The sequence below is a fragment of the Myotis myotis genome, unplaced genomic scaffold, assembly GCF_014108235.1.
Source record: "Myotis myotis isolate mMyoMyo1 unplaced genomic scaffold, mMyoMyo1.p scaffold_m19_p_16, whole genome shotgun sequence".
Taxonomy (NCBI): domain Eukaryota; kingdom Metazoa; phylum Chordata; class Mammalia; order Chiroptera; family Vespertilionidae; genus Myotis; species Myotis myotis.
Window position 1 is genome coordinate 7,659,679 of NW_023416320.1, and position 19,638 is coordinate 7,679,316.

The following is a 19,638-nucleotide window of genomic DNA, read 5'->3' on the forward strand; positions in this document are numbered from 1 at the left end:
CAGGACGCGGCGGCGCGCGGGGCGGGCTCTCGGGCTCCCGCTGCCGCAGCTCGCGCCCCGCGCATGCCCGGGCCCTTCGGATCCGGTCGTTGGGCCCCGGTCCAGGGTCTCGGTGGTGTGCGAGGCAAGATGCTGAGGCGCAACTTGGAACACCGGTAACCGCCCGAGCCCCCGCTGCCCAGGGGGGTCCGCCCGCGAAGGCTCGGTGCGGGAAACGGACCCTCTCTCCGTGGGGCCTCCCCGCCGAATTCGAGCCCCGGCCGGCGGCGGGGTCCTGCACGCGGCGCCGTGGGGCCTACCTCCCCCGATCGCGGGAGACCCGGTGGCAGCCGGGCGTCCGGGCTGAGCCGCCCATGCAGCCGCGGGAGCCCGGCCTGTTCGTGCGCCCACTCCGGCGGGGCTTTGAGGCCGGGCCCGAAGGGGGACGGGGGACCTAGAGGAGGGGGATCCGCCTCGGAGAAGCTGCAAAACAGCCCCGGGAATGTTTGCCTGTCAAATTAACGTGGAGATGAAGCCATCTTGTCCCTATTGAGAATGACTTGCTTTGTGTCACCTTTTCCTCTAGGGATGCTCAGACCAGACAACTGCAAAATGCCGTCACCAACGTGGAGAAGCATTTTGGAGAGCTGTGCCAAATATTTGCTGCTTACGTGCGCAAAACTGCCAGACTGCGAGACAAAGCAGACCTCCTGGTGAATGAAGTGAACGTGTACGCCGCCACAGAGACCCCGAATTTAAAGCAGGGCCTGAAAAACTTTGCTGACGAGTTTGCCAAACTTCAGGATTATCGACAAGCAGAGGTATGGAGCGCGGTCACAGCGTCATTGTCAGGAATGAGCCCCGAAGTAGGTGGATGAAGGAACCAGGAGCGCTCACTTGATGACAGACCTACCTTGTCCTGTCTGTGACACTGTGTGAGTCTATTAAAGGGAAGCTTCCTGTTATTTTACCAGTTTCAAACTCAACTTTAGGGTGTCTTGAAATCTAGACTTTCCCCATTTCATTTTCCAACTTTTGGCCAAGGAGGAGGGTCTTAAACATAGTGTCCCTGGGGAAGAAGAGGAGCAGGACATGTGTCTTGTGGTCAAGTAAGTGTAAAGTATGTCTGGAGATGGACGATGTGGGGATGGTCATGTGAGTAAGTAAACGGACCAGAGATCTCCGCTGTTTCTTTGCTCAGGGAAGTTGACCAATGTTCCACTGAGGGGGAGGGAGGGGCACTGCTTTATATCTTGAATGCAAACCAGTAGTGAGACTTTGTGGTAGTGAAATTGTTTTCCTCCCAAAAGCCCATTTTTCCCTTTAATACCTCACAAGCACTTTCACTTATATTTATTTAGGTTTCAAGACACAGGTTAACTTGTCAGAAGTTGTCCAATCAGAGCTGCATTGTTTCTTTGGCCCTTTTCTCCTTAGTGCTTTTGGTCTTTTTTTTCTAAAGCCTAAAACAGAAATTTCAATTATAAAACAAAACAAAAAATGCAAAAACAAAATGAGTATAATGATTTTTGAACCTATAATTGCTATTCATACAGAAATTTGAGTAGTTATGTTTGGGTGTACTTTTTTGGAGAGCTGTTGAGTTTTGTCATATACTTCTGTAGTAAACAAGCAACTCTCACAGTTACACATAACTAACTGGTGACTTACTATTTCAGAAATAATTTATACTGACAGATAACCCAAAAATCCCTTGTTAACCAGTCATTTCCATGTCCTTTTCTAGAAACCCTTTATGCTATTTGTCAAATAGCAAAGTGAATTGATTCACATTTGTTCTCCTTTTTATTTCCCTTGCTTACCAAATGGTGGAGGTGCTAATGAACGAAAGGTAGGCAACAAAAAGGAGAACAGAAAAAAGCCTTGGCTAACCCTTCCACTGAGTAATCAGTGTATGGATTATTCAAAATGGTATAAACCAGTGGTCGGCAAACTCATTAGTCAACAGAGCCAAATAACAACAGTACGATTGAAATTTCTTTTGAGCCAAATTTTTTAAACTTAAACTATATAGGTAGATACATTGTTAAAACTTAATTAGGGTACTCCTAAGGCTTAGGAAGAGCCACACTCAAGGGGCCAAAGAGCCGCATGTGGCTCGCGAGCCGCAGTTTGCCAACCACTGGTATAGAAATTATCCTGAATATTCTTGGTTTTGACTTTAGGATTCCTAACACTGAAATGCTCAATGAGAACTTGATTTCCTTTGTTTTTCCTAAAATCTTTTAAAATAAAACATTCTGATACATTTTATTTATAAAAGCTGAAGAAAAATCAATATGAAATGTACTCACTGATTATCTATCTAAACATGTATTATCAATAAAAGCCCTTTTCCTGCTACAAAAGTAATACTTGTTCTTAAACAGTTAAATACATGTCAGCTGGTATTACCTGTCCTGGAAAAGAAAATTTTAATGTCCAGAAGTTATTTTTCTTATGCTGTATACTTGCTTTTTAAAAAAATCCATTTCTTTAAAAATCTATTAGTAAAAGAATTGCCCAATATGTGATAAAAACTATAATGTTTCATAAGTGTTTACTTCTAAATAAAAGAGATCAACCGTACAGTTGACAGCTCAGGAACACCTGAGACCATTTATCTTATTCCCTAAGCTTTGATGATTGATGAATGGCTTCCCAGAAAAAATTGCAGCTAATACAGTGGTCTCTAAGCTTTCTTGATTTTGAGGTTTGTGTTGCTTTTAAAAGTTTCCAATATGCTGTATCTTTCAGCTTTGCTTTGCTTTTTCTGGAAGATTGGGCTATTACATTTTGGAGAATATATATTTAAAGTACCCAACACTGTGCTAAACACACTCAAACTGCTAACTGTATTAAATTTGAGATGTCTTGCCGTTGGTGTGGCTCAGTAGTTGAGCCTTGACCTATGAACCAGGAGGTCACAGTTCAATTCCGAGTGAGGGCACATGCTCAGTCCCCAGTCCGGGGGCAGATAGGAGGTAGCAATCAATGATTCTCTCTCATCATTGATTGATGTTTCTATCTTTCTCTGCCTCTCCCTTCCTCTCTGAAATCAATAAAAAAACATTTTTAAAAACATTTTTAGATGCCTTAAAACTTACCCAAAAGCTACTTACTGTAAGGTACGAAAGCAATACAGAGATGGTATGGCAAGGATGAGCTCCTTGGAAACCTGAGGGATTTTCTTGTCATATCGTGCACCAAGTGATTTTCGGCTTTAATTGTTACTGTACAGCTTACCAGTTTTTTAATGTGTTTAAGTTTAGATTCTGAGTCTTATCAATTCTGGTGATTACTGAAAATAAGTTAAACTGTGACATTTTAATTTGAAAATTTTTTTAAATTAGTCTGTATAGTAATTATTTTTAGGATAAACAGCACAGCTTTTATTTCAGAATTGAAATTTTGATCTATGTTTCTTTTCAGTTATATTTTATAATTTTAATAGGTTGAGAGACTTGAAGCCAAAGTAGTTGAACCATTGAAAGCTTATGGAACCATTGTAAAATTGAAACGAGTAAGTAAATTCATTCTTTTTCTACTATTATTAGGTATCCTAGCAAAAAGTATAAGATTCCCAATAATTGTTCTTTTAATAAAAAGTACAAAGTAGTGTTTAATCATTTTTTATACACTCTGAAGAGCTATTTCTTAGAACTTTGAGAATAAAAAGATGTTTTTAGTGAGCTTACTAAATATACCACTGTAGCAACATAAAGAAATATTTTGTTTATTGTGGATACTTTTAATAATTATAGTCATGAAGACTATATGAGCAGAGATTATTTTACTAAATACATATGAGTTTATACTTTTGTTTTAGAGCAGGTAATAAAATGTAGACTAAAAATGGGTATAGCAAAATTGTATTTTTTAATTGAGGTATAGTTGACATAACATTAGTTTCACGTACACAACGTAATGATTTGATAATTGTATATATTGTAAAATAATCACCACAGTAAGTGTAGTTAACATCTGTCACCATAATTACAATTTTTGTGTGTGTGTGACTAGGGTTTTAAGGTCTACTCTCTTAGCAATTTTCAAATATGCAATACAGTGCTATTAACTATAGTCACCATGCTGTACATTACATCCTCAGAGTTCTATTTTTTAAATAAACTTTATTGAGGTATAATTTACATGTAATAAAATTCTCCCGTTTTAAGTCTAAGTTGAATTTTGACTAATGTGTATATATAACCACTATCAAAATTATATATATATATGTAAATATATATGTGTATATATATGTATATGTATCTGTGTTTACATGGTTATAATTTTGCATTGAAATTATCTGGTCATTGTAATTTTGAGAGGATATTAAAGAAATACATATGTGTACATTGTCACATACAGAGGTACAAACTAATTCTGCAGCAGTAATTCCTGTGGTAATGATGCCTGGATCAAACAAGACCATTCTCCCATTCTTAAATCAGAGTGTGTGTATTTTATTTCTAAAATCACAGATTATTATTAACAAAAAAAAATGCTTATTTGCAGGATGACCTCAAAGCAACATTAACAGCAAGGAATCGAGAAGCCAAACAGTTAACTCAGTTAGAAAGAACACGCCAGCGAAACCCATCTGACCGACATGTTATTGTATCCTTTGAATTTTGATCTTAAAAAAACATTTTGTAAGGTATGCAGTACAAAAGTAAATGTATATGGAAATTATGCATTTCTACTTTTAAATGTGCAGAGAATCTAAAAAATAAAAGCATAATATGCAAATCAACCAAACGTCCAAACAGCAGAACGACCATCCGAACAAAGCCGCAGCTGCGGGGACCAAGGCTACGAAAGCCTACTCTTGCACGAATTTCGTGCACCAGGCCTCTAGTTTGAATATAATGGTCGAAAAGAAATACGCATTCATGAATTTCCACAATAAAAATTAGATTATTTTAAAGAAAATACACTACCTAATTCAGTCCCCTTATATTGTTTTTCACAATAGGTAGTCAAAAAATAAAACACTCATAAATGTAGATGTTTCTATAAAGAGTACAAGATTCTGAGATTTTTTCAAATGATAATGACTAAGTATTAATTATAAAATTAAAGATCTTTGATTAATTATAATTTAGCAATGCCATCTGCCCTGTTTTTAAAAAAGGAAAGGAAAAATCTTATTTTTTGCCAAATAATACCCTTTACCTTAAAAAACAAAACAAAAACACTGTATGAAACCGTAGTTATGACTGCCAGTCAAAATCCTGAGGAGATTTAAAGAGTATAATTGATGGCCACAGCTGGGCACAAAGTGATCTAGATGGGAGTGTCTACTGTAACAAAGTTCTTCTGTTAGAATGACTGTTTCTTAAACTGGATTGTGCCTTGTTCATGACTAAACAAAAGAATAGAAAATTGCCAGCAACTGGGATAGGTGCAATTGTATAGAAAGTACTAATTTATCCCACTGCCTCTTTTTCCCATTTCTTATGTCTCCTTCCTACTTCCTTAAGGTTTTTACTGCCCAGCTCAGCCAGAAACCACCTGAGGAGTGGCTCTTTGGGGTCACTTGAGGTTCCAGAACACCTCCATTCCTGAGGGGAATCCCTTGAGCAGTGATTTGGGGCTACGCCAATTGCCTGGTCCTCCTTCCTTTGGACCAAAGGTACATATGCCCAACATTGTAATAAACAAAAATGGGCAGCCACAGGACTGGGACTACCCATTGGCGGCTAGGACAGGAACATCTAGACCAGTGATGGCGAACCTTTTGAGCTCGGCGTGTCAGCATTTTGAAAAACCCTAACTTAACTCTGGTGCCGTGTCACATATAGAAATTTTTTGATATTTGCAACCATAGTAAAACAAAGACTTATATTTTTGATATTTACTTTTATATTATTTAAATGCCATTTAACAAAGAAAAATCAACCAAAAAAATGAGTTCGCGTGTCACCTCTGACACGCGTGTCATAGGTTCACCATCACTGATCTAGACAGTACTTGAGGCTTAAGATCAACGAACCAGAGATAATAGAGGCTGTGTTTTAAGTAAGTCAGACAAAGAATGCTAGAAAATTTATCACTGACAACTGTGGACGAAGGCAGAGGCCAGAGGATGTCACTAGTTTTTGAGAAGTCAGAGGTCAAAATTTTGTTGTTTGTAGAAGAGTACATAAAGGCAGAAAAAAATGTCACATCTGAAATCCTGAGTGGTTGGCAAGATTGAGTGAGGGACATTAATATTGACACTAAACACAGAAATGAATCTATTCCTAAAACACAGATGTTACTGATTTAGATGCTGTTCTTTAAACACTGCTGTGGAGGAAATAATCTTGTACCATAGATAAAGCAGGTCTGCAGATTCACATGAGGAGAAAAATGCAACAACTGAATAGCTTATTGCTATACGTGAATTGCTATGCTCACTGGGAAAGATCTGTGAATTCAATAGATTTTGACAACCCCAGACAAGAAAATAAAGGACAATCTACATATAAATGTATTTGATGTAAATATATATGTAAATATATTCAATCATAGCATCATAGAATATTAATCAGAATAGGCCCTTAAAATATATCAGACTATTCTAAAGAAGCACATTAAAGTTCAATATCTATATATATAGAAGCCTAAGCGACCGAACTACCGTTTGACCAGTCGCTATGACGTGCACTGACCACCAGGGGACAGATGCTCAAGGCAGTAGCGGCTCCTCCCTGTGCTCGTGCACTGGGCCTGTAGTGTAAAATAAAACAGCGTAGCTCTGGTACAAGAGGGTAAGGTAAAGAAGAATCCTAGGGCTCTGCCTCCTCACTCCCTAAGACCCAGGTGGCTTCTAAACAAGCTGCCTGGATCACAATTTGAAAAACACCAATCTGACTCACCCTTTTATACGCTGTTTTGCACTCATGAGATATACTGATATTCATAAAGTCATATAGTATTTTAATTAAAACCATTTCCTACTCAAATTAGTATAGGATTTTGAAGAATTTTCAACAAAAAGAAGAAACAGATCTATATCCTCTTTGTTAAAAATAGCTGTGTAACTTTGGGCAAGATGTTACGCTGGAATAAAAGGATTTGAGACTTTAAGAATTGAAAAGTAGTTGTTGGGGGATGGTAGATTAAGATACTGATTCCCAATAGCTTCTGCTTCCCCATTCATTCCTCCTTGTGCCAAATCTACCTACCCTTCCAAAATCTAAAATGAAACTATCAATAAGTGGGAAGGGGAAAGACGGGAGTACTTACAAGTAAAGAATTGCCTAATCACAAATAATACTAAGAAGTTAGTCTGCTTGAAACTCCCATTAGTAAAAGTTTAACATACATCAAATAACTGTAAGAAATTTTTTCATTCTAATGAATCTTCTGGGGAGCTCTATTTTACTTTTGAATTTCCTGTGATGAAGTTATATTTTTTAAAATCCCGAGCCCAGTAACATAGAGAATTGTTTTTGGTTACTAGTTATGATTAAAGTTAAAAGTTTGTGTATTTTTTAAAAATTTTACACTCAACCACATAGGTATAAATGAATATATTTTTAAATGCTTATTATCTTGAAATTGTTTTTAAATTAACCTAATTGTAAGAGTATATAATCAAGAGTTATAATTGTAAGAATATATAATTCTTTAAGAGTATATGATTTTAATTTATTGAAAAAAAACTGTTCTCTTTGAAATGTATTTTTTCCTTTATGACAAATTTCAGTCACAGGTGGGTAATAAAGTGGTGTGTCGAGATGGATCCTTAGAGTAAACCATTTTACTTATTTCAATTTATACATTTTCTGGAAAAAGAAAGCAAGGGCTAAATGTCAATATTATGTGTCAAAAATGGTGGCAGACGCAGATTTTCCCCGTGGATTAACTATTAAATGATTATATGTGACACTTTTGAGTAATTATATTACTAGCATAGGAAATAAAACTTTATTAAAAAGAACTGAATAAGGAAATTGGTCTGTCTTTTAAAATATCTATGTTACTGTTTAACAAAAAACTCAAATATTTTTGGTTAATTGTTGTCTTTGGAAGAGATGCTTTTTTAAAAGAAATACATAAGATTGGAAATGTTCTTCACTTTACAGAACTGCAGCCACAGCTATATATTGCTATTGAGCTCTTGAAATGTGACTAGAGTAACTGAGAAACCAGATTTTAAATTTTCATTTAATTTTAATCAATTTATGTGTAAAGAGCCGCTTGTGGCTAGTGCCACCATTGATTGTACAACACAGATCTAGATAGTATGAATACTTATTAGAAAGCATTAGACTTGTCATCTAATTTATTAGTTATTGGTATATATAGTATTTCATGTAATAAGCATTAACTAATAGTAACAGTGTAATATTGTCAGCTTATAAGAATATACAAATAGAAACTCAATATAGTATATATTTTACTCCACCTGATTAGAATATTACAGAATTAGAAATATAATAAATCATCCAAAGGTGATAAAGGAGGGAAAATGATTTAGTAGCAAGAAAGGGAGTTTTGTTTTCTTTTGTTTAAGATCATGAATCATGTAACTTCATAGATTTAACTTTATTCTGCATGTGCTTTTTATGTAGATCATTTTATTTTATATAGCAAAAAATATTATCATACATTTACACTGTTAGGCCAAAAAGCCAATACTGCAATGGTAGTATTTACAAATTAACTCAAATTAATGGATTCTGACTTGATTTTTTTTTTTTCATATCTTTTGTTCGGCAATATTTTTGTAGGCAGAAACCGAACTGCAGAGAGCTACAATGGATGCTACTCGAACAACTCGTCAGCTGGAGGAAACTATTGACAATTTTGAAAAGCAGAAAATAAAGGATATAAAGGTAATAAAGTAACTGTTAAGGTTCAAAACATGTTTTCTAACTGTTGTTTTATTGAAATTTATGAAAAACTTAAATTACTGATTTATTTTTGAATTACAGTTGCCATTCAGTGGTATTTTATATTAGTTTTGGGTATACAGCATAGTGATTAGACATTTATATAACTTACAAAGTGATTCCCCCCCATAAGTCTTGCAACCCGTCAGATACCATGTATAGTTATTACAGTATTATTGACTACATTCCCTAAGCTGTACTTTAAATCCCCATGACTATTTTGTAACTGCCAATTTGTACTTCTTAAAACCTCCACTTTTTTTACCCAGTCCTCACCTTGTGGGATTGCAAACTGGTGCGGCCACTATGGAAAACATTATAGTGGTTCCTTAAAAAATTAAAAATAAAACTACCTTATGACCCAGCAATTCTACTTTTGGGTATTTATCTGAAGAGATCCAAAACACTAATTCAAAAAGATATATGCACCCCTATGTTCATTGCAGCATTATTTACAATAGCCAAGTATAGAAGCAGCTTAAGTGTCCATTGATAGATGAATGGATAAAGAGGTGGAAAATATATACAGTGCAATAATACAATCCATAAAAAAGAATGAAGTCTTACCATTTGTGACAACTTGGATAGATCTAGAAGGTATTATGCTAAGTGAAATAAGACAGAAAAAAATCAAATATCATATGATTACACTTATATGTGGAATGTAAAGAACAAAATAAACAAAACAGTAACAGACTTATAGAGAATAACTTACTCTGATTTTTTTAGCCGAGTCTGTGTGAAAAAAGATACTTAAGAAATCTTATATCAGATGTTACTTTCTTATGGGGAAAAAAATGGTATAAAGGGGCTACACATCCAACCAGAGACCAGATATTCAATTTTTTATGTTTCAGGCACTGTTCCAGGCACTTTATATAAATTATCTTTTAATCCTTACAGCAACCCCATGAGAATGAGGTGGCATTATCCATATTATATAAAAAATTAGCCGAAGTATAAAGTAACTTATCCAGAGTATAGACAAAATTTGAACTATAAACCAATTACGTATTTTAAAAATCTGTGCTTCCCATTATAATAAAAATACACTATTATTAAAGTCTTCATAGCATAAAGCTTTCTAATAACGACACATTTTCAAATAAATAAATAGGGCAAGGATAACCAACCATGTAAACTTGCATCCATCATGATAAGGTGTCACAAGAATTGCCTTATTTTATTGTAACACATTAGTCAGTTTGAAACCTTGAGGATCATAGAGCCCAGGCATCTTGGAAAGATTTGAGGATTGCTTATGACCATATTATGTCCTTTAATACAAGTCATTTGATTTACTGCAGATTTTCCTGGAACAAGTATTTTTGTCATTTTACAACTATTAACAAAGAAACATCCTGCTCTCAAAAAGTTATGTTCTAATCAATAAGCATTTTTTGCCACTTAATTATATCATTCTTCTCTACAATCTGTGAAACAAAATCCATTTGCACCTTTAATTTCTTTAATTCCCTGCCAGTGTCAAAAGATTTCAGAATTTCAGTTTCACTGATAGCCAGGTTCTGAGGTCGACCGGTTTGGTCCTGAGGACCAAAAATCTTTATTAAGCCTCAATTCAGTCTTCGTTCTGCTGTGTAATGGTAGATTGCTACCCATGACAAACACCTCAGGAAGCTGCCCTGAGACAAATGTCTTTACTGAGATGGGAGAGCAGGAGCAGGATAGAATATTTTGGCTTTAACCTAAAAAGCGAGAACGGAGACTTGTGAGGTGTGCCTGATTCCGCTGCCACTTATGGGCTTCCTCAGTGATGGGAATCTAATTCCTTTCTCTCACCAGTGCTCCTCAGGCCTGCAGACTTTTCCTTCACACATGGCCATCTGTGTCTCTGATCTTTGGGCTCACTTGAGTGTTCCACCTGCATGCTGATGACCTCTGCAGGTGTTTTTAATTCCGTGAGCACCACCAATCATAAACAAGGCAAGAGTGAGTGCAGTATTCCAACTGCAATTTCTAATACCTGGGATTTCCTAAAGAAATAGGACATGAGCGAGGGACTGCACAGTGGAGGGTGCACAGGGAAGAAAAGGGTTTCCAAATTATTTTTTGCCTGTTGTATCATGCCCCTGGAAGAGGGAAGGCTGGTGGTCACACACTCAAAAAAGGACATGAAGAAACCCCTCTTTAAAAAATTCATACACCATGCAATTCACCCATTTATAGTGTTTTATGTTTTCAGATCTGTGCAACCATCACCACTCAATGTTAGACCATTTTCACATTTTCATCATCTTTGAAGTGAAACCTAGTACCCTTTAGCTTCTACCGCCCTGCTCCCCGCATAGTCCTATCTCAGTCCTAAACAACCACCTCTACTCTTATTAAGTCTCTGAATTTGGCGATTCTGGACATTTCATATGAGTGGAATCCTAAAATATATGATTTTTATAACTGGTTTCCTTCACTTAGTATAATGCTTTCAAGGTTCATCCATATTTGTAGCATGTGTCGGTACTTCATTCCTTTTTACAGCTGAATATTCCATTGTATGGATATTGCCACACTTTACTTATCCACTCCTCCGGTATGGACACTTGGGTTGTTCATACCTTTTGGCTATTACGGTTATGAGTCATCCTAGTGAGTGTGGAATAGTATTTCACTGTGGTTTCGATTTACATTTCCCTGCTGATGTTTATTAGCCATTTAGTTTATCTTCCTTGAAGAAATGTCTATTCAAATTCCTCACCCATATTTTAATTGGGTTGTCATTATCCTATATAATAAAAGGGTAATATGCAAATTGGTCGCTATGATGCACACTGACCACCAGGGGGCAGATGCTCAATGCAGAAGCTGCCCCCTGCCCGCAGGGGACCAACCTCTCAGTTCCTTCCCCCTGGCCGGCAGGTTCCGATTGCCCAATGGCGGGTGGGGAGTGGCAGGGGGGCAGGGCTGGCTGCCAGGGAAGATGGCCCTGATCGCAGGCTAGTCCTAGGGATCGTATCCATGAACGAATTTCATGCTCCAGGCCTCTAGTATTGAGTTATAAGAGTACTCTGTATAATCTGATACAAGTCCCTTATCAGATGTTTCAGATGTATGATTTGCATTATTTTCTCCCATTCTGTGGCTTCTTTTCACTATCTTAATGGTGTTCCTTAAAGCATAATTTATTTTTAATTAGTCTGTTTCATTGAAATAGGATTTATATGCTAGTGCTTTAACTTAATGTGAGTTGATAGTAGTATCTCTAAACAGAATTCTACAAGCAAAAGTTAACTCAGAACAGACTTCTCGGAGTGTTTTGAGTTTTACATACATTTGACAGTCCAATGTATGTTTTTCTTTTGTTGCTCATGCTTTTAGTGTCGTACCTAAGAATCCATTGCCAGATCTGAGATCATGAAGATTTATCCCTGTTTTCCTAACCGTTTTTAGTTTTTATTATTTCATATCTTTGATCCATTTGAGTAAATTTTTGTATATGGCATGAGCTAAGGGTTAAAACTTCATTTTCTTGTATGTAACTGTCCAGTTGTCCCGATACCATTTGTTGAAGAGACGATTCTTCCTCCAGTGAATAGTTTTGGCACCCTTGTTGATCTTTTAAATATTTAAATCAGTTGATACGGTTTTGTTTCTGGACTCTTGTTCTCTTTCTTTGATCTATAGGTCTATCCTTATGCCAATACCATACTATCTTGATTAATTAGCATTACTTTGTGTTAAGTTTTAAAATCAGGGTATGTGAATTCTTCCTCTTTGGTATTTTTTTAAATATATTTTATTGATTTTTTTTTTTTACAGAGAGGAAGGGAGAGGGATGGAGTTAGAAACATCAATGAGAAAGAAACATCGATCAGCTGCCTCCTGCACACCCCCTACTGGGGATGTGCCCACAACCAAGGTACATGCTCTTGACTGGAATAGAACCTGGGACCCTTCAGTCCATAGGCCAACGCTCTATCCACTGAGCCAAACCAGTAAGGGCCTGCTTTGGTATTTTTAAAGATAGTTTTGCCTACTCTGGACCTGTTGCAATTCAGTATGAATTTTAGAATCAGTTTGTCAGTTTCTATAGGAAGTCAGCTGGGATCTGATAGGGATTGCATCAAATCTGTAGATCAGTTGGGGGAATACTACCATTTTAATCCATGAACATGAGATGTTTTCCAACTATGTGAATCTTCCTTAATTTAACAATGTTTGTACTTTTCTCTGCCTATGGGTTATCTCACCTCTGTTTAGGTCAACATGTACATCTTCACTCTCTTTGCTTATAATATTCCTTGTCATAAGTTGTCAACATGTTCATAGAGATTACCTGCACAGTTTATTTGTAAAGGAAATATTGTTTCCAGCAAGAACAACATAGTACAATGAGCAAGAACTATATAACTTCTGAAGACTCAGATTCAAACCTCAACATTCCAATTGAGCAACACTGGGCAAGTCATATATTTCTAAGCTAAAAAGCTTTATGCAAATGTATAATGCTATTATCAGTAGTAGAAATATCATTATTACCACATAATTCCTTTGTTGTTAGAGAATGTAAATAACATATAGTAAAAAAATATGGTGGGATGTAATTCCTGTCCAAAAAACATTCTATTGTGTAAACATCAGTTGTAGTTGCTAAAATACCAGCTTCAGAACTGAGCTGCTTTACTTATAGGCATGTGGCAACAGTACATAATGGCATACATTTAACTCAGAATATTTTTTATTACAAATGTCAATTACAAGGCATAAGTAGAACTGACTAAAAAAATAAAAGGTAAGTAAATGGTAAGGTAGGAAATATTTTGCATAATTTGAAGGTTTTGCTGCAAAAGGTCTTGTAACTGTTTTTCTTTAACCTGTAGTAAAAAAAAAGATACCTCTGTATTCCATAAAATGGCAAGACTATCTAGAAAGGAATAACTTCAGAACATTCACAATGCAATTCGTATGATTGTTTAAATTCAAATCTTTGTGTTTTTTTAGACTATATTTTCAGAATTTATCACTATTGAAATGCTGTTTCATGGAAAAGCTTTGGAGGTCTACACTGCTGCCTACCAAAATATACAAAAGATTGACGAAGAAGAAGATTTAGAGGTAGGATTTTGTCTATTAAGCTTAGTACTTCTATTAGTATCGGCATTTTTAAAAGAGAGCATTAGTTTATTTGGGTAAAAACATCTTAAATCAGAATTCTACAATGGTTAATGTGTTAATTTTGTTATTGTACTGAATACATAGCAGTTCCAAATAGCTGAACTCGTATGATTTTTCTCTTTATTTTTAATTTTTCAAATTAACCACAGTAAAGTTCTAAGAGACAACTTATTAATACCAGTAAAATATAATCTAAATAAAGCCATTACATGAAATAATGCATCATTTTAATATGGTAATATAAGTCATTTAAATGTGCTAAAAGCATTCATTTTAACTAACATCTGAGTGTTTATACCATGCACAGTCCCCAAAGCTTTACGTGCATTTTCTCATTCACTCCTTAATCCTGTGAGGTAGGTGCTGTTATTCTCATTTTAGAGCTACAGAAACAGGTTTCAGAAGCTTTAAATAACTTGTCTATGGCCACTTAGCTAGTAAATAGCAGAATCAGGATGCTAACCAGTTTTCTAGGACTTCATCAGTAAGCCATGAAATAAACATAGGTATATATATAATAAATATAGCTTGCTTTGTACCAATAGTTAAATGCAAATAAATCTGATTGGCCAACTAACGTTAGAGCAATTAAATATCAAAGCTTGGCTACAATAAGCATATCTGAAGAATTTATGTATGTCCTAACTTCTTACCTTACAAGGGGGGTGGGAGGGGAGGCACAAAAGTATTTTTGCTAAAATAAAATATTTGAGACATACTTTGTACATATTATATCTACAGTAGAAGTAAAAAAGGCCATGCATTCTCAAGATATAACTAGAATTCTATATTAAGTGGTGAAATTTGGGTCTGCCATTTGACAATTTTGAAGATTCCCCCAATTTCTTTTTTACTAACTTAAACTTTTACAGGCTTTAGACTACTCCACTGGTTCCAGGAAATTTAATAAAGCCAGAGTATATGAAAAAATGTACATGGGGTTTAGTTCATGTAGTTTTCTAATGCCAAAATCTGTTTTGTTATACATGACCATATTTATATTTACTGTTTGTCAACAGATGGCTTCCTAAGTGTCCATTTCTTCCAAATACTAAAGCTGTTTCTTAATTTCACTTCTTTTCATGTCCTATGTTTTTAAAACTAGGTTATCAAGCTTTTACCTGTCATTTGTGGAATAAAACAGCAAGTGTTTACTCTGGACCAGCTACTGATCTGTGCACTTTATTTTAATCCTTACATCAACTTTGATAAACTTTGTCCTTTCTATGGATGAGAAAACCAAGGCACAGTGAGGTTAAGAAACTTCCCAGAGGTTCCCATAGCTAGGATCCAAATCCAGTACCCTCATAATAGACACTTCTTATCCTCTCTACATTATAATGCCAGAAGCATGGTTCTTCCTGAGTGACATGAACCATTTCCTGCAGGAACAATTAGAAAGTGGGAAATTAGAAAGTAGGAAAGTGATATTAAAATGCTGCATTGAGTAGCAGGTTCAGAATAGATCCCCCACTCTTCCTGTAAGACTGGAGCCCCCTTTACAAATATTTTCATTCTCCTTTTTCCAATACCTTTAACATGCCATTTAACTGGCACTGAAGTTCTTTAAAGACCTTTGGACCCCAGGATTTTCCTCATTCCAGAGGTCCTAAGATACATTTTTGTCCCACCACTTCCTTTGCAACTTCTCTTACCACTATTTTTAATCAACTAGATAGGTAGCTTGTGGGAGGAAGAGAATCATAAAAAAACTAAAGTTCTCAGGGCTGTGTGGTAGATGCATCATGGTAGGTGCATTTTTTAATGTCATTTTCCCACTTTCTAATGGGAAAATGTTGAGCAAGTTAATTTTTCCACACTTCAGCATCCTCATCTCTAAAACAGATTCTTATGGCACTTACCTCATAAAATGCTTATTCAACAGCTGTTTACTGAGCACCTATTATAAGCCAGGCTCCATTCTAATTGCTGAGGATTTAGCCTTGTAAGTTGGAAATGGTCTGACTAGAAACTTAAAAATCTACCATGGAGTTCAGACAATAAAAAAAAATATACTGTGTAACTAAATTTTATAATGTGGTCAGTCTCATAGAGAAAATATAGTGTGCTGTGAGTGAAATGTGATGGAGGATTCTAAACAGTCTGAAGCATCAAAAGAATGATTTAATTAGAAGCTTGAGGATGAGTAGAACGACTGGCAGCAACTTCTAGGCACAGGGAGGATATACAAAGGTTCTGAGGCATGAATTATAAACTATTACTATTATGCTATACAGAAATTGTGGAGAAGAGGGGACAGTAGCCTGGGAGAGTTATAGGACCAGAGGAAGTAAAATTATATCAAACGGATACTGAGAAGAGGAAGTATCCTTTAAATGCAAGGTTTCTTGGAAACAAGTAGAGAAAATATGCAGAGAGGAACAGAGAAATTACTTGATCTTCTTAGGTAGTCCATGCTTTATGAGAACCACCACAACTTATTCTGGCAGCACCTAATTTTTCGCAGTTAGGCATCTATCTATATCAAACCATCTTACCTTATTTGTACTTCACATAAAAAGTACTAACAGGCCCATTTTCTCTGTGCAGTCACTTCAGAGCATATTCAGATCTTGAGACTCATTCCAAGAAGAGTTCTTGGACCATATTGGAAAATGCATTATTGCCAGTAAATCTGTTGGTTTGCAGTAAGATTAATAGTTAACTGGCTTAAAATTTTATCCCAGGGGTGTATATTGTCTTCTAGTTTCTACATTTTACTTCATTTTGCTAGAAAAGTTTAAAAAATAATGTTCTAACAAAAATATATCCCTTCCAAATATTAGTTGGTAAGTCATCCAGTTTTTATATCACACCGGGATGCCAGTGTTCCATGTCTGGCACCAAAATACAATTGGGTCCTTGGTAACCTGCTAAATAACCTAATTAGCATGCCTGGATTTCCCTAAAACACAAGTCTTGCCTCTTAAGTTTCATTCCTTGATTCCTTTTGTGTTCTGTATTTCTGGTTAAAGAAATGAATATATATCCTCTAGTTGGGTTCTCCTTTTCCCAAAAAAGTTCAGAATTAAGTTTATGTTAACATCATTAATTTACCAGGTCGCTGTCTTCCGCTAGGAAAATTCGCAGATAAAACAGGGCTCCTTCAGGGGTGGGAACCCTTTTTTCTGCCAAGGACCATTTGGATATTGATAACATCATTCACAGGCCATTTAAAATTATCAACTTAAAAACTAGCCTGCTATATTTGGTCAGGCATTTCATTAACTCACCCCTAATGCCTTGGCAGGACCAGACCAAATGATCTCGGGGGCCTTATATAGCCCGTAGACCAGACGGTCCCCACCCCTGATTTAGAGGAACTTAAAACTAGTTGTGGAGACATACATAATTACAAAACGGTGTGATGAAAGCTGTACTGAGTATATGAACAGTGGGAGCTACTGGCTAGAGAATAGGGGAAAGCAGAGATGGAATTTGACTTGGCTTTTGAAAGATGAGTAAGTTTTCTGGAATTCCAGGATGAGAAACCAGACTTGGCTTTTGAAAGATGAGTAAGTTTTCTGGAATTCCAGGATGAGAAACCAGCATTGCAAAGTCAGAGTACAGCATGTTCTGCATGCAGGTATATAGGCTAGAGTGAAAAGTGATGGGTAGGTTTGGGTGATCTGAAGCCTTGGATGTCACCTAAGACATTTGGACTCTGGGTAGTCAGGAGCCACAAAATTTTTTATATAAGAATCATATTTTGGTCTTTAATAAGATAATTCTAAGTAAACCATAAAGAAAAATGTATAGTTAAAAATTAAAACAGAAATAGCTCAGGTGACAAATTTAGGTAGAATGATGCCCAGCTTCTAGCTCAGTCTACTAAATTTGTGGTACTGTCTTTCATTATAAAGATAAATCTAGAGATATACTGTCCAGTAGATTAGGCATGTGTGGCTATTTAAGCTTAAATTAAAATTAAAGGCTCAGAGCCACATGCAGCCTTTTTGGACATTCTGAAACAGTAAGTTATTTCCATCATTGCAGGAAGTTCTAGTCGACAGTGCTGGTCTAGGAGAACAGAAGGCATTGAGTGTACAGATACAACTGTCAGAAGAGAGTCCATAGAGAATGGTGGAAGGGGAGCCATTAAACACTGCAAATAAGATCTTTCAGAGAAAGGTGTCAAAAAAGGACAAGTCGCCCTGACTAGATTGGCTCAGTGGATAGAGCGTCAGCCTGCAGACTGAAGGGTCCTGGGTTCAATTCCGGTCAAGGGCACATGCCTGGGTTGCAGGCTCAATCCCCAGTTGGGGGCGTGCAGGAGGCAGCCAAGCAATGATTCTCTCTCATTGTTGATGTTTCTCTCTCTCCCTCTCCCCTCCTCTCTGAAGTCAATAAAAGTATATTTCAAAAAAAAGGAAAAATGGCCTAAGGGAAACTCTTTAAAAATATTTACAGTGTGAGATGTGAAGGAATAGGGTAGCTGGCACATGAGGAGTGTAGCAATGGTATGCATGGAAGGTAAGTTTCAGTACAAGGTCAAAAAGATAAGTAGTGATTTTGTTGGCAAGAGCAATTTCAGCGGAAGGTGAAAGCTTAATTGTAGTTTATTGACAAAAGAATGGAGAAGTAGAATATTTGAGAAGTTTCTTAAGCAGTAAAGTTATATCTTGAAGTGACTTAAAGCAGGAGAGGGGAGAAGATTGATCTTGAACTTGTTTGCTGGGGAGGGAATCTGTGGAGAAATAAAGCTTTTTGTTGGTTTGGTTTGAAATTTTGGACAAAGGAAAAATGTACCTTTGAAAGAATCAGAATATTTACTTTTAAAAAAAGATGGGGTGAAGTTAAGGAAGAAGGGAGGGAAGTTGAAAAAATACACATCTGCTAACCTTACCCATCAGTCTGCATGTTAGAGAAATGGGGGAAGAGAAAAGATGCCGGTAAGGAGGCTTAATGAAGTGGTAAGATTTGGAACCACAGAAGTTAAGGAAAAAGGACTGAAAGTAATGGCAATCCAGATCCTAGTGAGACTGGAATCCATAAATTATAGTGATTCCAGTTTACTCTGATGTGCTGTACTACAGTGAAGTTAAATTGATAAGAGTTGAGTTGAGGACCAGCAGAACAGAGAGAATCAAAGGGGGGACTAGCCTTCCTACTGGATTGCATATTCTTTGAGGGTAGGAACTTGCACATTTTCCCAGGAAAATCACTCGATTGTTTCAGGGCTCATCATCACATATGGTTCAAATAGATTTTTTTAGCCTTCATCTTTACAACTTAAAATATTTTTGGTATTTTCGTTTTAAATGTACAATAAGTAATAGAAATTTTGTACCAGGGAATTGGGGTGGGTGCTTTTAAAAAATAACATGTAAGAAGAATTTAACATGGCTTTCTAGATTTCTGTTGTTTCATATCTCCTTTCATTGCAACAGGTTTTCCGAAATTCTCTGTATCCACCAGATTATTCATCTCGTTTAGATATTGTAAGAGCAAATTCAAAGTCACCACTTCAGAGATCACTGTCAACTAAGTGTGTATCTGGAACAGGACAGGTAAGCTAGAAACCATAATTTAAAAAGAATTTGAGCCGCTGCCTTTGGGATTGTTCAGTACTAAAAATACTTCCCTTAAGTCATATGACCTCCTATAACTACCCTTTCTTGTCTCTTAGGTAAAATGATGT

At 36.4% G+C, this 19,638-nt stretch overlaps 2 protein-coding genes across 3 annotated transcripts in view; one reads left to right on the forward strand and one right to left on the reverse strand.

The window, feature by feature from the left end:
- The window catches only part of CIBAR1 (CBY1 interacting BAR domain containing 1), a 22,584-nt gene continuing 2,946 nt past the window's right edge, over positions 1-19,638 (forward strand). The window contains exons 1-8 of the mRNA XM_036337702.1: positions 1-155; positions 566-800; positions 3,434-3,502; positions 4,498-4,599; positions 7,679-7,684; positions 8,706-8,810; positions 13,824-13,937; positions 19,388-19,507. Coding sequence (XP_036193595.1) covers positions 64-155; positions 566-800; positions 3,434-3,502; positions 4,498-4,599; positions 7,679-7,684; positions 8,706-8,810; positions 13,824-13,937; positions 19,388-19,507 — 843 coding nt within the window. The 5' untranslated portion in view covers positions 1-63. The remainder of the gene's footprint in view (positions 156-565; positions 801-3,433; positions 3,503-4,497; positions 4,600-7,678; positions 7,685-8,705; positions 8,811-13,823; positions 13,938-19,387; positions 19,508-19,638) is intronic.
- Positions 1,318-19,638, reverse strand: part of RBM12B (RNA binding motif protein 12B) — a 33,389-nt gene continuing 15,068 nt past the window's right edge. For both annotated transcript variants that reach the window (XR_004972406.1, XR_004972405.1), the window contains 2 exons: positions 9,435-9,472; positions 1,318-1,442 (listed from right to left, as the gene is read on the reverse strand). The gene's annotated coding sequence lies outside the window, so the exon portion shown is untranslated. The remainder of the gene's footprint in view (positions 1,443-9,434; positions 9,473-19,638) is intronic.